This window comes from Cnephaeus nilssonii, assembly GCF_951640355.1.
Source record: "Cnephaeus nilssonii genome assembly, chromosome: 14".
Lineage (NCBI taxonomy): Eukaryota > Metazoa > Chordata > Mammalia > Chiroptera > Vespertilionidae > Cnephaeus > Cnephaeus nilssonii.
Window position 1 is genome coordinate 55379771 of NC_137085.1, and position 17530 is coordinate 55397300.

A 17530-nucleotide genomic window follows, 5' to 3' on the forward strand; every position below is an offset into this window, starting at 1 on the left:
ATAAAAATAGCTTGGACATACTCCCCAATGTCCAAAAAAACAACAAACAAACAAACAAAAAACACGGTATTCTACAAAATTCCTAAAATGTATTCTGCATATTCTTCAAATCCTCAAGAGTTACAATATAAAAGAGCTCAAGGAATTCAATGTTTAAAAAAATCCTTTATGATAATCAATGAAGCACATAAATTACTATTTGAAGGTTTTACTAGGAACAAGAAAAATGCCTTTGATGACTAAAATAGTATCTGCCTTTTCTCTGCTATCAACAACATGCCTTTGTATATATCATCTTTTATTTTAAAAACTGTTAAAAGTCGGACAGATTTACCTGATAATCTAAAATGCTAAAGCCAAGTCCTTTGCTGCCTTTCTCCAGCTCGATGTGCTGCACATCTGCCTCCCACATGGCCAAAGGCCCGTGAACCTTCCCGGCGTCCGGACCCACATCGGGCATCTCCAGCGCAGGCTCCTCGGTCTCCGAAGACCCGATGAACTCGCCGAGATCTACATGAGGCTGGTGACAGACCAGACAGCTCTTATTTCAGAGGCACTGGATGAGCAATACACATAACAGCACTCCAAGAAAAAGGGAGATTCTTAGTGTCTTTCCAGAAAAAAATACTCTCAACTAAGGGCAGCAACAACTTATTAGGAAACCCTTAGGAATTAAGGTTATAATTACTGAAAGTTATTAGACAAGAAGAAATGCCTAACTTATAACAGGCATTAAAATTACATGGTTCTTTTTGTAAATTTATATTTATTTTTGAAAGTATTGGAGATCTCCCCCTTTCCCCCATTGAACCCCTCCGCCCCACACCCACTCTACCCCCCAGGGCCTACTGCAATATTGTATGTGTCCATGGGTTATGCATATATGTTATTTGTTTAATCACCTACACCCCCTTCACTCTGAAATTAAAAAAAAAAAAAAAGTATGCACCAGGCCGGCATGGCTCAGTGATTGAGCATAGACCTATGAACCAGGAGGTCATGGTTGGATTCCCAGTCAGGGCACATGCCTGCATTGCCAGAGGCAGCCGATCAATGATTCTCTCTCATCATTGATGTTTCTACATCTCTCTCCCTCTCCTTTCCTCTGAAATCAATAAAAATATATTTAAAAAAATTATGGTTCGAAGATCTCATATATAAATATTCAAAGGGCCCAGGCCAGTGTTGTTAAGTGGTTAGAACACAGCCTGTTCATGGAAGTGTCTCAGGTTCAATTCCTGATCAAGGGCATGTACCCAGGTCACAAGTTTGATCTCCAGCTCCAGTCGGGGCAGATGCAGGAGGCACCTAATCAATGTGTCTCTCTCACATAGATGCTTCTCTCTCTCTATCCCTCTCTGACTCCCACTCCCCCTAAAAAAATCAATGGAAAAATATCCTCCTGTGAGGATTAACAATATATATATATATATATATATATATATATATATATATATATATATATATATATATATGTGTGTGTGTGTGTGTGTGTGTATACACACACACACACACACACACACAACAGTTACATATCAGAGCATGATTGTGGGTGATTTTCACTTTTTTCATCAGTGTCTGAATCACCTCTGTAGTCAGAAGAAAAACAGTAAGCTATTTTGATAATAAAAAATAATTATTATGATAAATAACAAATTAAGAAGAAATCTCTCAATGTAAAAGTTCCATGTTTTATGCAAACAAAGGTTCTAAGCATCTCTGTCTTTTACACAAGATTATCTCATTAATAAATTGACGTGCACAGTGGCCAGACAAGATTTGAAGTCAGAAGGGCCTGGGCTTGAAAATTGTCTCTAGGATTTCTCATGTGCTGCCTTGAACAATATTCTTAACCTTGGCTTCGTAACTACCCATCTCATAGATTTTTGAAGATTAAATGAGGTAACAATGATAAATCATCTGGCACAGAAACAGAGGCTCAAACTGTTAGCTTCTTTGATAAAAATACATTAAAGTGACTCTAGATTAATTCAGCTGTTAATCTAGAAAAATACATTAAATTCTAGTTTGTACACTCTCTTTGCTTTTATTCAATTATTGCACAGCCTAGGACCATGGATGCAAATCTGTCCACCTGTTTTATTATAATAATCGCATTTATATCACATAAAAATGTGTATGGTTATGTGGGGTACTACACAATTTGGACTTATGTTTATTATTCTACCCTATTCTAATCACCCATGTGAATATTAAACTATACACTTTATTCTTCAAAGTTTTCAAAATTATCTCATTTTACTGATTCCTTCAGTATAATGTAAATCAAATCCTAACATCATCTCTCACTGTATCTTAAATGGGATTTCACTTAGATTGCAAATATACAAAGTCCAAATCATAACTTCAGATATCTACTGTGAGTCTTCAGAAAAACTAATGAGCTCCATTCCTTGACATTTTGATCTGAATGGAAAAGAATGAGCAAACAGAAAAGGGGGAGTTTCTGAATGTCACAGAGTATTATCTGACATGTAATGTTACGAGCTCAAATTTCTCATTTTTTAAAGTATCGATAGTGTGCAAATAAGACCAATATATGCAAAAATGATGTGTCCATCCATATTTTAACCATTCCCTGAGCAGTAATGTGTGCTAGGCCCTGAGCTCAGTAGGTTACATAAAAATATCACTCACCACAAAGATAGTACATACTCACTATTTACATATTTCGATTTTCTGCTCCATGAATGGGGACAATATAAGTATTGACTTCATACTGGTAGTATGAATAAATTATATAAGCATGAAGTGGGCAATGAAATAAAATATCCCTACATGACCTTATTTTAGTTGCAGAGTAGTGCTCCAAGACAGGCAACATGACTTACATTGCACAGAGGAAAAAACGGAGATTCAGAAAAGTGAAGTGACTTGCCCAAGGTCCCAGAGCTAGGAAGTGCCAAGCCTGATTCAAACCCAGGTCTGTCTGACTCCGAGGTCTACCTTTATAAGCCATGGCACAATATAAGGAAACCAAACACCAAATAAAAGAAAAGAGGCCTAAAAACAATTTCAAACACCATTTATCCTTTCCATTATACAGTATATTCAGATTAGTCTCATATCAGTTATCCAATACCTTTTCTGTTAGTTCAATGTCACATAGGTCCAGGCCATCCAATTCTGACTGGGTGGTGGGTGGCACAGTGCGACGACAGCACACCATGGTCACTTCTATAGGCAGCTCTTTTAAAATGTTCACCACATCTTGGTGATTTTCCCCAAGCAATGTTATGCCATTCACCTGAGGAAAAAGAGAAGTTGTCCAACAAAGAACTTTTCATAGCATGAATATTCTTTAGAGAACAATTTTTCATTAAGTAAATATAAATTTTACTATTACCACAGTTCTCCTGTGCTCAGAACTGTAGTTAGACTTGTAACAATACTATGGAAAACGTTTTACACACAAGGTTAGAGTCTGTTGGAATTGGACCTTCTACAGCACTCAGAAAGATCACTAGCTTGCATCCATGTATGATCTCCCACAGTAGTAGTTTGGAAGGAAGAGTTAATAAAAACTTCCGCAAAGGATGAATGGGAAAATGGATTATTTTTAAAATTTAATTTTATATTATTATTAAGTGAAAATGTCAAAATGGAAAATGGCACATATTATGCACTAGCATGCTTTTTATAAAAGTGAGGCAAAATAGCCGAAACCGGTTTGGCTCAGTGGATAGAGCATCGGCCTGCGGACTCAAGGGTCCCAGGTTCGATTCGGTCAAGGGCATGTACCTTGGTTGCGGGCACATCCCCACTAGGGGGTGTGCAAGAGGCAGCTGATCGATGTTTCTCTCTCATCGATGTTTCTAACTCTCTATCCCTCTCTCTTCCTCTCTGTAAAAAATCAATAAAATATATATTTTAAAAAAAAGTGAGGCAAAATAATACATTCAAACTTTAGTATTTATGAATTAAAAATATCCAGAAGGTTGCATAGAAACAAATGTAATTAGTTACCTAAGGAAAGCAGATAGGAACTGGGTGAATTGGAATAGGAAAAAGGCTTTTTATTATAAAGCTTTTGCATTCTTTGTGATTTTGAAATATGTAAATGTATTACATATTCTAAAAATTGAATAAATGTTTTAAAAATTTTAAACAAGTTTTTATAGTTTTCTGTAATGAAAACAAACAAACTCAGCATGGAATTAGGTCTGAAAATCAGTTCAAATCTAGATTTGAAATTTCTGCTTTGGGTAGAATTTTATGTGTAGATCTCTCTTGAGTATCCTTTAGAGGGGAAATTTAAATAAGAACTTACTTATTCACCATGAAACCTCCTGCAGTCTTTTAAGAATCCTATTTGGGGAGGGAGAGTAAAATGGCATAGCTCCTTACCTCCAATAGCTCATCTCCACTGAAAAGCTTCCCACTATGTCCAACAGGACCTTCCGGTAGAACAGATCGGATAAAATGATGTCCCACTGTTGCTTCCAGACTTATCCCCAAACCACTGTTCTCACTGAACTTGCTCACATGGGCCACCTAAAAAAAGAAAAATCATCACAATTCTAATATTCTTTCATTTTTTAATTCTCACATATGTATTTTACTAGTGGCCCAGTGCATGGATTCATGCACATTGAAAGGAAATTCATTAGAAGGTGGCTGGCAGGGCAGGACTGGGCGAGATGGACCAGACACGCCTTGGAGCCAACCTTCCTCGGTTCCTCCCCTGCAGGCCGCACCTGAGGCGGTGCTGGGGCTCGAAGGGCTTCTACTGAGTGAGCGGGGTCCTTTTGGCAGGTGGGGTCCCTCGGCCTGGCCTGCGGGGATTGGGCCAAAACCGGCTCTCCGACATCCCCTGAGGGGTCCTGGAGTACCAGAGGGCACTCAGCAAAGTTGCTGTCCTACAGGGTGTGGAACGCAAATGCAAGTGTGCAGTAAACCAGATTCGGGGCTGACAGTGCCCCAGCAACAATATAACCTTCGGCCAAAGGTGCAAAATCGTGTGGGCCTGTGAAGAATTGGGCTCCCTTCCCTCTGGTTCCGGGGTGCATCACCCCAGAACCGCCGCTGCCAAGTCACCGCAGCTCAGCAGCTCCTGCTTTGAGTGTCTGCTCCCTGGTGGTCAGTGCATGTCATACCTACCAGCTGGTCAGATGGTCGCTCAGCCTTTTATATATATAGATGTTTGCTCAAAGCAGGTCAACTTTCTCACAGAAGTTCAAAAACCGTATTGTAAAGTGGCAAAGCTTTGCCTTTGAAAGAGTACTGATTATCAGTTTCATGAACCAACAGAAACCAAAAGGAAGCAGCGAGATGCAAGAACCTCAGATACTTTGATGTGCCTATAGACACTGATAAGGATGGAAGGTAGTCTAAACTACCACAGATAAAACAAACACCTGAGCTCAAACAACAGCATAGGAAAGATACCCACTTAGCGCTTACTATGTGCCAGGGACTATGCTAACTCCACTACACAGAATATCTCATTTTCTTCTCAGGAATAGATATAGTTTCTATCCTCGTTTCCCAGAGAGGTTACCTTAACCACAGTCACACACCTAGAAAAGAGCTTTGAACCTAAGCTGTCTGAACCTAGAGCCCACACCTCTCACTTGTGCTGTTTTGAGGGACAACAGTGGTCTTTAAAAGTGAATGAAAGCTTAAAACAAGAAAATGAACTTACTATTTCATACTATTTTACAAAATAATGAAGAATATTAGAAAGTCACCCACTTTCATAAAGAATCCATTCACTATAATATTAAAATCGGAGGGTATACTAAAGATGATCTACTTAATCCCATGTGTTTTATACTTAAGGAAACTGGGGGGCAGACGGCCTGAGAAAAATACTGATTTACAAAGCTCTCACATCCTAATGATAACATATGCAGGGTTAGTATCAGAAGCTACATCACCTGACTCTGAAATTTAATGCTGAATGAAATCCTTCTCACTCGTTAAATCCCATTTTATATACCACCTCCCCTGAGAAGTCTTCCAGTACCCCATCACAATGCCCATCAACCCTCCTTTCTACTGCACCACTCGCCCCTATGATTACATGTATGCTGTATAACTACATAGCCAACAACTTAAAGTCAGATCTATGTCTAATTTACTTTTGTTGAGAGCCAGTAAATAGCTTAATTCTTTTTTACTTACAGCACACTTCTGCCCTTGACAGATTGGGAGTGCCATGTGCACAAAGGCCATTAAAAGTTCCCAGTCTCAGGTCTGACATCTGACTAGTCAACACTTGGCTAGTCAAAAGGTTCCCTTCACTATTCAGTTACCAGCAGAAGAGGTGCAGTCTCAGTTATGCAAACCAGCCTCCTCGTAGACGGAACATCTCAACTTTCTTTTCATGTTAAATTAACCACAGTGAAGCTGGGCTTTATTGTATTTTTTCCTCAATGCAATTTAGAATGGTAGTAACAGCTGTACTTACTCATTTCTTAACTGACTGTTAAACAACTTGAGTGTTTAAAAAAAAAAAAAGATCATTGTCATGAGTATTCAATGAATACTGCTTGGCACGCAGTGCTCAATAAATGTTAGTTATTAATAATATATGAAATCTGTTGTCTTTTATCTCTTCTAATCTAGAGTTACTTGGATATTATTAGCAATAACATAAATTCAACCTAATCTAGTATTACATTTTTCCTTTTGAAATCCCTAAAATTTGCTGGTGCACATCTAAAGGCTGATAATGTGTGTCATCTTTATTAAACCTCTTTTTTAGGAAGCAAATAACAATTGCTATCCTAGCTATGAAAACTATTAATAAACATAAAACATTCAATATGGCATTAGTGATATGAAAAAAGCAGATAGAAGTACATACCTCTTAAGTAAAATAAATACATGAGAGTGGTAAGAGGAAAAGTATTTTTACAATTTTGTATATAGGTCATGATTCATTTTTGTTTTATCTTTAAGTAAATATTGTCATTCTTTTCTGATTCTTTCTATGAATCCCAAGTTTAATAATCAGAAAAACAACCTTCCTAGTATTTATATAAGATATACTACCACCAGGAATATTAAAACATTGACTTATGAGTTCTAAAACTTCAATGCCATTTATTTCAGTTTCCTGGTTACTATCAAACTTTCTCCAAACTGAACTTTTAAAATACCTGAGTCAGCACATTTAGATATCTGAAAAAAACGCTGGGCATTTGCTACTTCTCAAAGACTCTTTATGACCAACACTTTTATTGCTCTCATGAACTTCTTGATCAAATACAGTTACAAATGAGGAAGTTAGGGAGGGTAAGGTAACATACCACTATCTCATAATTAATTCCCATAATCCTTTGCCACTTTTTCAGCAGGGCAGCTTCCTGTTGCTGTGCATCTTCCATTTCTTCTATTTCAGCTAACAGTAAGGGATACCCTGAAACAGTCAACACAATTAAGTTAGTGACAAACCACAAAAATTATTATTTTAACATTCTGTACCAGGGGAGATCAGAACCTGTCTATCATACAAAGTCTGACTCATCACCCAATAGATGAGGTACTCTACTTCTCTACATATTTAGAACCCTAACATCTGCATGTTCAAACACTATTTTCTTTTCTGAGAAGTCTTTTAAATCTTGAACACATTTCCATTAAAGTATCCATATATTATCTGACATTTATTTAAAAGAACCAGGACCCTGAGTCCCTCCAGGTTTCACTTGGTGGTCTTTTGGTGTCTCTATAGTAAAAAACCATGCTACCTTTTATGTTAGTTTATCTATTTCATTTTCATTTGGTTCTACAGAGTAAAGAAGAACCATGCCACACTTTAACAAAAACAGACAGAAGAAATTAACAAATAATATATGCAACTCATGTACAATGAGTATAAAAATAAGAAAAAACTTGAGAAACAGAATGCACATTAAAATAAAACCCCATAATTGGAATTGCACTAATTGGTAAAAAAGAAAAAAAATTGGAAAGAAATTCACTAAACAAATTATGTAAACAATATTGAGTTAAAATATTTAGCTAAAGTAAGAAACTGGTTGAAAAGCATTTGCAAGTCATATTCAAATATTTCCATATTTCATCATAGTTCTTCCTCATGAAGGTTGTCTTTTAAAAAATCTCTACAAGGCACACTCTAAGTTAAAACTTTAATATCCTTTTTTAGCATTCAAATTTCAAATGTAAAGAGTGTTGTAAAATTCAGATTTCTTAACTGCCTCCTATTTAATGGAATTAATGAGCTTTCACTCTAGGTCTATTCTGCACATCCTATGCCTTAAATTAATAAAACGATTTGGTTTCTCTTTGAAAAACTGAAAACAATAAACTATATATATATATTTTTTAATTTGGAGACTAGCCCACCCAAATGAGTGTTTTCTTTTCAAAATTAAATTCAGTCCAGAGAGGCATCAGCCCGCAGGGGTGAACACAGATTCTTTCAACTTGATTGGGGTTAGAAAGAGGAGTCAGCTCAGAGCCCTACCTCCTCACTCACCCTCTTTCTCTGACTCTGCTGCCCATACAGAGCCGGGCAGTGACTCAAACAGGTGGGCTTCTGAGTGCAGAAAGTGGGGAATCTGTATGCTGCTGCTAACAAATCTGAGATCTGTCTTCATACAACCCACATGCACAATCCTCCATTCTCCTCCTTCCCCAACTGCCCCAAGTCAAAATTTCAGACAGATTTTAAAAATCATGAAGTCCAGTCCTCTGATCTTACTGAGAAGCCAAATGACTTGTCCGGGCTCACACAAAGAGTCAAATTTCTGTGGAGGTGGCAACTTACTCCCTTGTCTAGGGACCAAGCACTAGCGTCGATGGATGCATTAGAACACAAGTTTTTCCAAAGGAATTTGGGAGCCTTGATTCTCAGTCTAGAGTCTCACCCGTCTATCCTTGCACACAAAGCCAACTAGGTGGTCTGAGCTGCCAGACAATGCCCGCACCCATCCCCACTTACTATCTCATTTTTATCCTTTCTCCCTACTCCTGATACTCACTTACACTTTAGCCTAAATAATTTCTTCACCTATTAGTGTAAAAATGGCAGAGTGCAATTAACACCAGTGGATCTTACACATCTCACTCCAGGTATATCTTTGTAAACACAAATACTCCTTTAAAATAATAAAGGTAAATAAAAATTTCAGCAAAAAATAATTTAATAATGGAGTAGTAGATATTTTAAAGAACTACAAAGCTTCAATAAAATTATTTCGTAGTCTTGTTCTTTGTTCAGTGGATTTAAGCTACTAAACTACCGAGAGCAGCCTGACAGAGAAGGGAGGCACATAGCACCCAGTCTAAAAAGATCACCACAACATTCTGGCATAATTACATATTAAAACAATGCTGCTCTAAAAAATGTTTAAACAGCTTCATGGAAACCTGGTTTATAAGTGAAAGAAATCTCAGAAAGGCTTAATTTCTCTCTAATATTCCTTTCAGAACCAATTTCCCAATATTAAAGTTTAGAACTTTTTTTAAAATGGAGATGAAAAAGCCTCCCCAAATTGGAAAGTTTATTTACTAGTAGCTTATGCTTTACAGATTCCGTTGTATTTATTTTAAATATGCTTTATAATTTTATGTGTGCTTGTTCATTAAGATAGACATATTTTGGCTGTACAGAAACACTGGGGTTGAAATAAAAACCACGTATTTACTGATTGAGTCCCAAAGGGTTCTAGTTTTAAAAAATGTAGAAGAAAAGATCAAGTAAGAAAATATGCCAGCTATAAACAAACTATTTTAATCTACTAGAGCAATTAATTACATATATAAATAAGGATTTACAAACATCTTTTTGAAAGTGTTTTTCTGTAATTTACAATATGTCCATAGAGGCTTATGCACATTTATAAAAGTCATTTATCTATAAAGTATATAAAGAACAAAACAACCTGGCTCCAGGTGTTTACCTTCTTCTTCAATGGGTAATATGCTGGTGTTTCTCCTCAAACATAAAGAATCTTCATCTTTTTCATAGTTTTCTTAAAGAAAAGAATATTTTAGTAGTTATATCTGTTACAGAATCACACATTTGAATTTTTCAAACTCTACTGTATATATTTGAATGCCTAAATGAGAAGTTGTTTTTGTAAGGAAACTCTTCAATAAATACTTATTCTTAAAGGAATGTTCTCATGTTAATGGAACAAAGAAGTGATAAATTTCTCCTGTGATTTGCCTCCCTTTCTCCTCGTACTGTAATAGGCAGTTTATGACATAAGTACCAGAATGGTTAGCAGTTTGAGAAATGAAGCAGCACTTTCCAATCAACAGCCTGACTTCTACCAGTAAACCTTGAGCCCGGTGAGCTACATAGGGATGTCAGTGTTTCCCAGAAATACTCATGTATAAGCAGGTTATGAATGACATTTCTAAAAGGGAAATTAAAATCCATTCCTTCAAGGAAAGGCTGAGGAGTCAGAAACATCCTGGGGCTCAAATGCATAATCCAGGCAGACAGGTTCCGCCTAAAGAGAAAACATGATGAGGACATCGAAAAAGTAAGGCAGGGACAGCAAGGTCAATGACTGTGTATGTTTCCAACTCGGAAATGGTGACTGAATAAATAGGACGGGAAGTAATCTGCTTTATTCTGAAGTCGGTTCTATAGTTAATGAACACATCGTTGTTCCAGTTCATCCCAACGTTATTAAAGTTCCTTTTTACTTGGTTCATACTAAATAGTGAAGACTAAAAACTATTCTTTAAATGATTTTAGAATTGGAAAAACATTGAGATGCTGTAAGGGTGTAACCGAAAACCAGGTAACACGGCATTACCTTTGCTGATGCTGGCATTGGCAGGAGACAAAACCACATCTTTTGTGACGTCCTCCCTTGCCGTGAGCTCAGCTTCCTGCTTCGTTCCTCTACGCATCAGTGTCAGGTGCACGGTCTGTCCCGTGTGCCGCAGTACCTCTACTGCTTGTTGGTTGGTAAAACCTTGGAGGTTGGTACCATCCACCTGGTAAGAACGAGGCATGTTAAAAGTTGAATGGATATTTGTATTACCGGTTCACCAAATGTGGAGTTACTTGCCTGTTCGTGTGAGAAGAATGGGGAGTGAGGATTCCCCTAGAAGGGAATGGGCTGATGCCTGTTTGGGGACCAGTACTAGTTTACATTCACTAGAATCACTCAGTAGGGTTTTGTTTGTTTTGCTTACTACAGATTATGGGGTCTCATTTCTAGAAATTATGAGCTAACAGTTCTAGCATGGGCCCCAGGATTCTATACCATTAAAATATTTTGTTTCCACTCCTCAGGTGATCGGGATGCACAGTCAAGTCTGGGACCCAGCTTTATGCAGGATAGAAAAGCAGAGGAGACAGTGACAAAAGTGGTCACTTGGAGTGCTAATGTTTTCCAAAATCATTACATACATACACACATACACACACACACACACACACACACACACACACACACACACACACCCTTTAAAAAAGGAAAAAGCAAAACTGCACTCCTTTTAATTTCTTTGCCTCTTCAAAAATGTATGTGATTTTTTTCTAGTTCACAAATGACAAGACATTTGAAGAGGCCCCTGTGAGCTTTCCAAACTGAAGATATAATCATATGAACCTATTTGCCTTTCACAGAAAACTCCTTAGGACAATCAGTGCTCCCATCTCTCTCTCAGAATGGCCTGTGTCACTGTCCTCACATCCCACCCCTATCCTCATCCTGAACGATGTGCCTGCTGCTCTGCCCTCCAGCCACCAAGACCTCATTTCCTTTCCGCTGACACACGGGGCTGCCCTCAGCCACGAGGCCTCTGCACGCTCTGCTCCTCAGTCCAGGCTCTCTGGGCAGCCCGCTCCATGCATGGTCTCTCTTACCTGCTCACTTAGAAAACGCCTACCATGTCCTAGGTCTCAATCCAATGGTTATTCCACAATTAACCTATCTTGTTGTCCCAGACCATAGTTAAAGCCCCCCATCAGCATCTCTCCTTCATAGCACAGAATTTTAATTTTAAATGTCAGTTACTATTTGGTTCTGACTGCATGCTCCAAGAGGACAGGCTCTGTGTGTCACCAAACACAGCGCCGTCTGCAGCAGATATTCACCCCTGGGCAGGCAGAGCCACTGACTGGTGTCAAATATTGATTTGTAAAGCAAATTGCCTTTTGGAATAAATAAAAGCAGATTATAATACCTTATTTCTAAATATTTGTACAGTCACATTGAAAACAATTAGGAAAAGAGGAACAATACATTCGATGTTGAAATTTGAAGTCGCTGACACTTGTTTTGAATTGTGAAATGGACATAAAATGGCTGTGTAGGTGTCAAGCTTTTCTAAGCACAATGCTGGTCACATCCGACACTCAAATATTTACTAAACGAATGAGAATCACAGTAAGACATAAATCAGCAGTCTCCAAGATGAAGTTCCCTTACAGCAGAGGTTCCAAGAAGAAGGTAATAAAACTTTTAATTAAACATTTAAAAATCCCATTTGTTTTACACACACACATATAATGTACATATTATTTATATATAAAACAATAAATAGTACACATATAAAACAATGTATATCATATATACACAGAGAGGGGAGAAAAGAGAAGGAAGGCATAATTTTAATACTTGCAAGTTAAACTTTGTATGATACTTTTGAGCTACATGAAAACTTGAACAAATGTCTAACTCTCTCCTCTTTCCTCCTACCTCCATCCTGTTGATTCCCATTTAGAAAGATCCTATATAATAAAAGGCTAATATGCAAATTGACCCAATGGCAGAATGACTAGTTGCTATGACGCGCACTGACCACCAGGGGCAGACGCTCAATGCAGGAGCTGCCCCCTGGTGGTCATTGCACTCCCACAAGGGGAGCACTGCTCAGCCAGAAGCTGGGCTCACGGCTGGTGAGCACAGTGGTGGTGGCGGGAGCCTTTCTCACCTCCATGGCAGCGCTAAGAACGCCTTGGGGGATGTCCGCCTGCCGGCTTAGGCCCACTCCCCTAAGTTCTATTACACTTAAGCCAGCAGGCGGACATCCCCCGAGGTTTCCCGGACTGCAAGAGGGTGCAGGCTGGGCTGAGGGATCCCGCCGCCCAGTGCACGAATGTCGTGCACCGGACCTCTAGTATATATATAATATACTAGTGGCCTGGTGCACGGATTCGTGCACATTGAAAGAAAATTAATTAGAAGAAATATTTTAATATTGCTATTCGCCCTTTCTCTATAACAGAAGTATCAACCAAATTCACGATCGACAAGGACAGATTGAAACACACACGAGCAATTGGTGCCAGCGAGAGCTTTGTATGTATCGTGCAACTTAGCCTTTTATATATATAGAATAAACTTGTTTAATTAGACCTGCTTCTGACTTAGCTAAACTTTTTCCAGCCCAGTGAAGCATCCCAACTTCTCCTTCAGATAACTGTCAGCAACACAGCAGTATATATCAACATGAAGCACATTATTATTGTAGATCATGCAGGGAGAACAAAGGGTAAAATATGTAACTGCAGCAGTGTTTGACTATATTCTGCATAGGGAGAAAATCTGAAGTCATTTTCAAGTTCCACCATTGCTTACTTCTTTTCAGTTGGGTCAAGTTTCTAAATCTCCATTTTCCAGCTAATAAAAAGAAAATAGGATTCTACCAAGTCTTCTATATACCTACTCCAGGACATCTGTGAGGATCAAATGAGATGAGGCACAGGAAAATGCTTCACAGACATTTGGTTAAACTGTGAAATGTTTGCACCTGGCTATAAGGCAAGTTGTGTTCCTGGGCTAAATAAACTCCAAGGAGGCTAGTCGCTAGGGAGAGGAAGCCGGGCATTGCTACATGACATCATTACCCAGCACCCACAGTGACCATTTCTGGGCTGGGCTGTGGGCCATGTTTTGTGCCATGGGGTCTTGGCAGCATTGGCTACGATTTTGTGGCCTGTCGCTCCAGGGTGGTGGCAGGGCCTGTGTCCCACCTGGGGGAAGCTGAATGTTGCTTTGTCAGTGCCAGATCCACAGTGCAGTTTCTTTGTACATGGCCAGTGCCCTTCACAGCAGCTCCTGCATTGAGCATCTGCCCCCTGGTCGTCAGTGCACATCATAGCAACCAGCCGGACAGTCGGAGGGACATTTAGCATATTAGCCTCATATATATATATATATATATATATATATATATATATATATACACACACACTAGTGGCCTGGTGCATGAAATACGTGCACATTAAAGGGGGATTAATTAGAGGAGATATTTTAATATTGTTATTTGCCCTTTCTCTATAATAGAAGTGTCAGAGATGAAAGAAAATTAGTAAAATGTATATGAAAATCTTCCTCCTGTCAGAGTCTGAGGCACACCACGAAACCCAGAATCAAGTCCCCACCCACCCACGTGTGCCTTGAAATCGCACAAGACCCAGACCTGGCCGGCCCCACCCCCATTGGGCTATATCCAGACCCGGCCGGTCCCACCCTTGTCAAGCCCCGGCGGGCAGGGGGCGCAGCCTCGGGTTCCCTGGCCCAGCGCCGGGTGGGGGGCGCGCCTTGAGGTCCCCCATCAAGCCCTGCCGGGTTGGGGGCATGGCCTAAGGTCCCCCGTCAAGCCCCGCCAGGCGGGGGCCGTGGCCTGAGGTCCCCCGGCCCAGGGCAGGAGAAGCAGCCTGAGGTTCCCCCGCCTGGCGCCAGGGCAGGGGGCACTGCCTGAGGTCCCCTGTCAAGCCCTACGGGGGGCCCTGCTGATTCCTCCTTAAGGCTCATTATGGGAACTCGGACTTTGCTGTGGGTGCAGCCATCTTGTGTTATGGAAACCCCTGCCTCCATTGTGGGCGCCACCATCTTTAAGATGTAGTGATGGTCAATTTGCATATTCCCTCTTTATTATATAGGCTATATATTGTATATTATATGTATAGTATATAATATGCAATATGTAACATGTACTATGCAATATGTAACATATAATGTGTAATACATTATATATATGTAATAACAGAAAACACTCCCACAAAATTGGAAGTCAAAGGAGAACAAAAAGTCCCAAACCAGAAACTTGGAGAAGAAACTTCTTCTAGGAATAATCTGGACATAACCAAATTGAAGGCAGGCCAGCTGAATCTCCCTATGTGAGGGAATAGCTTAAGAACTTGCATGCATATATGCATAACCCATGGACACAGACAATAGTGCAGTGAAGGCCTGGGGAGGGAGCAGGAGTGGGGAGGCAGGGAGCAATGGGGGTTGGGGGGAGAAGGTATCTGTGATACTTTAAATAATAAAGGTTTTTTTTTATAAAAAGACCCTAACCAGTAATTCCAAAATATACAATAAATGCAGGAGGCCACACCAAGCTAGGAGCATGCAGCAGCACAGAATTACATATATGTTATAAAATCACATCATACACAATGTGCGTATATACACAATTCCAACCACCTCCTGGCCACACAACAAACACAGAAGACAATCGCCCAGGACATAGGGCAAAGGCCCCATCATGATGCTCTAGCACTGGCTTTCTCTCTATTTTATTAATCTTAAGTGAAACAGTAAATCTAAACTTTCCCCTTCCTTCTTGATTTGCCAATTCCTGAACCATCTGGATAAAACCTACACAGTCTTCACCAGGACCCATCTCAGCTCCCATTTATACAAGCATATTTCTTACTGACAATGACTAAAGGTCACAAAATGTGGAATTAGATGGCCCAGTCCAAAAGAGGGTGTGTGCACTGAAGCATCAGTGCAAGCGCCTTCCAATGAAATCATTATTGCAGTGAAAAGGAAAAAAATATATTTCCTGAAACTTCCCTTCAAAGAGATTCATATTTCCTTGTTTTTATGGAAGTAGGGATTATAGTTACAAAAATATATCTACCTAAAATGAAAAACGTAACTCTTATAGTGATGGCAGTCAATAGAATTGACAGGAAATGGAAGACATTTTCCCATATTTCAGAGGAAAAGATTAAATAAATAAAAATCATCAGAGGAATAAGAATAATAATATAGGCTAATCCTAATAAATCAACATAATTATGAAAAGAATTCACAAGAAGAGAATAAGTGAGGGGGGAAAATCAGATTAGGAGGTAGGGAAATTTACCTGAGTCTACAAATCATAGAGGTACATGAAAAACCAGAAAACAAAATGAAAAATGAAAACACCTAACATCTGTACATATCCTGGTATAATTTTTGGATCTCAAAGATTAAAAGAAAATTAAGAATCCACCAGCATCTAGGAGTCAGAGTAAGCAGGCTATCCATAGAATTTGTGATGAAGAAATGATAAACTGAGAGCTTTATACTCAGTGTAATGTATGTGAAAATGAAATTATGGTTGAGATGCTACTCTTACCTATATCCTGTGCTAAACTAAGTTGTGAGAGGGGCCACCAAGAAGAAATTTACATTAAGTGGTTAAGAACTCAACGTTGTGTACATTTGGGACATGAAAGAGCTGGGTTGTTACAGTAAGGGAAAATTTAAGAGGCCTGTTTTTGTTTTAAAGAGAGAAGAGTGCTGAGTCCCCACCACACCCACTTAGATGGTTCTTCCTTGACCCCAAGTCAGAGAGCTGTGTCACCTCAAGGAGGGAAGGAGGCAGGGGACTGTGTATAAGAATAAGAAAAAGGCTTTGACTGTGAAGCAAGAGAAAATTGCTGTTATGTTGGGAACTGCTCAACAACCTGACTTTGTTGGAAAATAGACCAGAGGAATGCCACTGCCATGGAAAGCCAGGCTCGGGCCATGTTGAAACCCATTAAGAGCACCCAGTACCCCTCGGGAACAATGGTACCCAAAAGAAAGAAACTATGGATAAACTGCTGAGAAACAAGGGGCCAAAGGGAAGAGTAAGTTGGATGAAAAATCCACCATTTGCTATGTAAAGTTAAGTCAAATATCTCTACGAGGATCTCCCAAGAAAACAAATTTCAGAGATGGTAGTAGCACCAAAGAAATTGCTATAATGGAATAATCATGGACTTTTAATTCCAGACTTCAGTTCAAATTACTCAGTATCTCCATCTGTAATATGGGAATAATGGTACTTCCCAAAATTACAGTGCATGGCACTTTGGACCGGGAAGATACTCATCAGCTGATATTATAAGTACAGAGTGAAGAAGTGATTAATATACATGAAAATCTCAAGCTTTCATGGGAGCAGTTTCTGTTCCATATAATTAGACCCATCATACCTAGGAGACAAGGTCACCAAAGCCTAAACCAGGCCCCAGGCCAGCTCTGCTCCCTCATTATAGAAGGAAGAGTTAAGCCGTGGCTTCCCATCCAATGGTGCCACAGACAAGACTGCAGTGTCAGAAAATTGCCTTTGTGCTATCTCAAGAAGAGATCTAACATTCTCACAGTGCACAGTACAGATGTATCAATTAACAGGAACAGTTATAGGGAGAAAAACTAGCTGGAACAATTCAAAAATCCCAGCTTCTTAGCACACTCAATTAGCTGGCCAAGCCCTCCTCCAACACAGCCTATACCTATCTTACCTAATAATAGACAAACATGTAAATTGACCGTACCTCCGCTATGCCTACAGCCAA

At 39.3% G+C, this 17530-nt stretch overlaps 1 protein-coding gene across 7 annotated transcripts in view; it reads right to left on the reverse strand.

Moving 5' to 3' along the window:
* The window catches only part of MPDZ (multiple PDZ domain crumbs cell polarity complex component), a 179160-nt gene that overhangs the window by 83379 nt on the left and 78251 nt on the right, over positions 1-17530 (reverse strand). For all 7 annotated transcript variants that reach the window (XM_079790095.1, XM_079790093.1, XM_079790094.1 and 4 more), the window contains exons 11-16: positions 10767-10950; positions 9897-9968; positions 7278-7387; positions 4369-4515; positions 3104-3268; positions 335-520 (exon numbers count right to left, since the gene is read on the reverse strand). In XM_079790095.1, coding sequence (XP_079646221.1) covers positions 335-520; positions 3104-3268; positions 4369-4515; positions 7278-7387; positions 9897-9968; positions 10767-10950 — 864 coding nt within the window. The remainder of the gene's footprint in view (positions 1-334; positions 521-3103; positions 3269-4368; positions 4516-7277; positions 7388-9896; positions 9969-10766; positions 10951-17530) is intronic.